A 3,979-nucleotide genomic window follows, 5' to 3' on the forward strand; every position below is an offset into this window, starting at 1 on the left:
AACAGAGGCCCAAGTCAAATGAGGATCAGATGCTCTCAGGCTTTCTCCTAATGTCTGGATCCCTCCAGGATAGATTTTGGCCTCAGGAATTTGGAGATTGGTCTGGCTTGCCAGCCAGGTCCAGGAAAGATGCTGGTCTAGGGCAGCTGGTGGCCATGCCACCCAGAGATTCAAAGGAAGTTGGGGGCAGAAGGCTGCCCCAAGGGCCCCTGGGGACTGCACTGAGGAGCTGGGTTGGTCTGCATGCAAAGGAACAGGAAGAGGAAAGGTCAACCCAGGCATCCTGGAAAGAAGCTGGTGGGTTTTGGAGACCCAGGTAGGCAGAGGGAGGTGAGGGCAGGGCCAGTCCCAGAGTGCCCCCAGAGACCCAAGAAGGAACTGAGTTGCTCTGGATGCACAGGATCAAGAAGCAGTGGTGGTTCCCCAGGTGTCTGGGGTGCCAAGACAAGGAATGGAACAGGGCCCAGACTAGGAGGAGAGACTGGCGCAGGAGATGGGAGGGTGAGTGAGGGTAGGGGAGTCAAGGCGTGGAGGGCCCAATCGACTTACCCCGTGAAGAGAGAAGCCTGCAGGTGGGAGAGAGGCCTGCGGTTCCTGCAGGCCCAGGGAAGCATAGCTGTCATGATTTTTTAACTTAAATAATTGTACCCCAAACTAGGTTTGTGGTAGGAAAATTATTGCAATTTAATGTATCAGATTGAAAATATTTGTGGAATATCCAGGTGCAACTATCCAATACCCAGATGTATGAATGAGAGACTTAGACAAAAACATGTAGGACAAAGGATAAGATTGGAGAGATAATTGGCATTATAGGAAAGAGGCCAAGAAATAGAATAAAGTAGGTCCCAGGGTTAGAACTCTGAAATAGACCAATACATAAGGCATAGTGTGAAGAAGAATACATAATAGAGACTAAGGAGAATACCTGTAGAGCTAGGTAAAATGTGATTTCTTGAAACCAGAACATGAAGTGGTATATGATCAGTATTTCAAATATTATAGATAGATCAAGTAATGTGAATATTACACACCTTCTACTTCAACAGAAAAAATTTGATGAGTTTGTGGGAGCCATTTCATCAGCATGGTAATCAAGATTACAGTAGGTTAAAGTATTTGTAGAAATTGAGGATATGGAGGTAAGCATTGTTAAGCATTCAAAGATGTTTGACTATAAAGACAATAAGTATAGAAGCCATTTTTTAAAAAATGAATTATTTATATATATATTAGATGCCAAAAGACAAAATTGAGTACATATGGGGTAGAAGATGAAGAAAAAATAGAAAAGGCCAAACAATTATCATCAGGTTAGTTGATGAACATGAATTTCATTGCTTAAAAGCATAAGATAAAATAGCCCAAGCCATCAGTTTCATAATAGAGATTATTTTGCTATACTTTATAAAATATAGTTTACATTTTTTATTCTTTGACAGTTTTATATATGTATATAATGAATTTTAACCATGTTTACCCTCAGTGCCCCCCCATTTCTCCAGATGAAACCATTATAAATCCTCCTCCTACTTTCATATCTTTCCTTCTGTTTGACCCACCTAGTTTAATTAGGGTTCCTTGCACGAGCGTGGGTGAGAGGTTGTTCACTGAAGCATGGGTATAGAGAAAAGGGCACAAGTGCAAAGTTCTCTTCTTTTCCCCATTAGTACCTCTAGGCCCTCTCTCTACTACCATTCTCTTCTGCCTCCCTCAAGCCCTATTCAGATGGTCTCTGTATCCTTAGGGCTATTGGGAGTTTTTAAACTGAAGCCAGCCTTCTGTCACCTTTGGAATTTATGGACATAAGTTTAGAGGAAGGAAGAAACAGATTAGTTTATTAGTTTATTCCAGTTCCAGATAAGATGATACTTTATGATAAAAGTGTGGTTTAAAATCTGTCTCATGAATTATTAGAGACACACTAATTATACTTAGCTACCTGTACCAGATTTGATGTACTTTATATGTTATTAAAAATCATACTAGTCTTGCTTTGCTACTCTCCATTCCTCTAAAATTGAAGATTGGATTTACCTGTAACTCATCCTTATGTTATAACCTCACAATGTTGGGATATAATGATCTGAAATGCTGGGACTTTCCAAATAGATTTTAATGGCAATATTATTTTTGCTTCATCTTCTGTTCATTGCTCAGAAAACAATGAAAAATCCAAAATAAGGCCATTTTTCTATAGCAGTCATAACCAAACTTAAAATAGAATTATATGACATTGATTCAATTAGCTCTATTAGGGATATGCCAGTGTATTGAATATAAAATAAAACATCCTCTTCTTTTTACAGAATCTGATTATTCTTATTACAATCTAATCTTGAAGAAGGCTGGGCAATTTTTAGACAATCTACACATCAATCTCTTAAAGTTTGCTTTCTCTATAAGGGCATATTCTCCAACTGTTCAGATGTTTCAACAGGTAAACTTACCGAAACATTGTTTAATGAAGAAAATTATTGCTAATATGCATAGAACTAAAGTGAACATCGCTTGTTTAGAATGTTCTACAAACTTATACTTAGTTCTATAAACTGTTGATTATATTATCATTATTTTTATTGATTACAAAAGAAAATATAAATAATTTTATGTGTATTTGGAATTGGGAAAACATGATGCATTTCCACTGAAATTACTTATAATAAATATAAATTTTTTTCAATAACTTGGACTTGTTTTTCCTAGGATAAAGTTGATTCCATTAAAGTATTTCCTCAGTTCTACCCAAAAAATGTTTATTACTTTAATTAGAACAGAAATTTAATAGTAAATGATGAGTTATTTTATTCAAAGTAACAGGTGAGTTTTAAGATCATATTATAATTATCAATACTGTAGCTCAGCATCATCTTTGGGATCATAGATTGCTGCTGATGAGCCACCACCAGAGGGATGTAATGCATTTGTGATTATCCATAAGAAGTGCACCTGTAAAATTAATGAGATTAAAAGACTGCTGAAGAAGGCTACTTCAAGGTAAAATAATGTAGATAATAGTGGTTTATAGAGAAGAGTTAAAATATAAATTTTAATAATCGTAAGATATGTGCATTCAAAAATGTGTTCCTATTTTTATTATTGTTTACATGAAGTTTTTAATGTTTTACTTTTTAGTCATTTTAATGATTAAAAAACATGTCGGTATTCATGTGGAAACTAGTTATGCCTTGAATTAGAAATGTATGAAGTGTCTGCCATCCCTTATTTCAACACTCATACTTTGCACATTTGTCAGATGCTGTATTTGTGTCTGAATTTTTGTGACAGAGTATATGGGCTCCGTGGGAGGGAGGGATGCTATGTGAGGGTACCCGTGGGGATGGCGATATAAAGATGATTAAGATTGTTTGAGATGTTCTTTATGAAATACACTAAAATTCAATTTAAAAAATTTTTAAATGTTCCCCAAAACTTAATGGCTTAAAATAGTAATCACAGGGACTGGAGAGATGTCTCCATGGTTAAGAGCACCAGCTGTTCTTGCAGAGGACCAGCCAGGTTCAATTCCCAGCACCCACATGGTGGCTAACAACCATCTGTAACGGGGAATCCAATACCCTCTTCCGACCTCCATGGGCACTGCACAACACAGGTGCACTTGCACACATGTAGGCAATACACTCATACACATAAAATAAAAATACAATAAACAGATTTTTAAAAAGATGTAAATTAGTCTGATCTTATCTCATATTTAACTTGTCTGTGTCTCAGAAATATAAAAGGTTAACTTTAACATAAGTGATAGCAACTGCCTTAATTTTTCCTTTGAAAATAGAATTTACTAGAAAGTATATATAATCCAGCATAATGCCTGGCAAATAAGATGCCAGAGTTTGTTTGGAATGATAGTGCAAACCACTGTCCTGAACTGTCCTTAAGGATTCCATTCATAGTTCTTTGTATTAAAAACTGGTATTTGCTAACATAGTGCCTTTGCACATTGCCTTTTAAATAT

At 36.4% G+C, this 3,979-nt stretch overlaps 1 protein-coding gene across 7 annotated transcripts in view; it reads left to right on the top strand.

The window, feature by feature from the left end:
* Uggt2 (UDP-glucose glycoprotein glucosyltransferase 2) overlaps positions 1 to 3,979 on the top strand; it is a 259,231-nt gene that overhangs the window by 13,645 nt on the left and 241,607 nt on the right. For all 7 annotated transcript variants that reach the window (XM_029558882.1, XM_029558884.1, XM_029558883.1 and 4 more), the window contains 2 exons: positions 2,310 to 2,440; positions 2,885 to 2,997. In XM_029558882.1, the coding sequence (XP_029414742.1) occupies positions 2,310 to 2,440; positions 2,885 to 2,997 (244 nt within the window). The remainder of the gene's footprint in view (positions 1 to 2,309; positions 2,441 to 2,884; positions 2,998 to 3,979) is intronic.

The sequence above is a fragment of the Nannospalax galili genome, unplaced genomic scaffold (assembly GCF_000622305.1).
Source record: "Nannospalax galili isolate Female #2095 unplaced genomic scaffold, S.galili_v1.0 scaffold528, whole genome shotgun sequence".
In the NCBI taxonomy this organism is placed as follows: Eukaryota; Metazoa; Chordata; class Mammalia; order Rodentia; family Spalacidae; genus Nannospalax; species Nannospalax galili.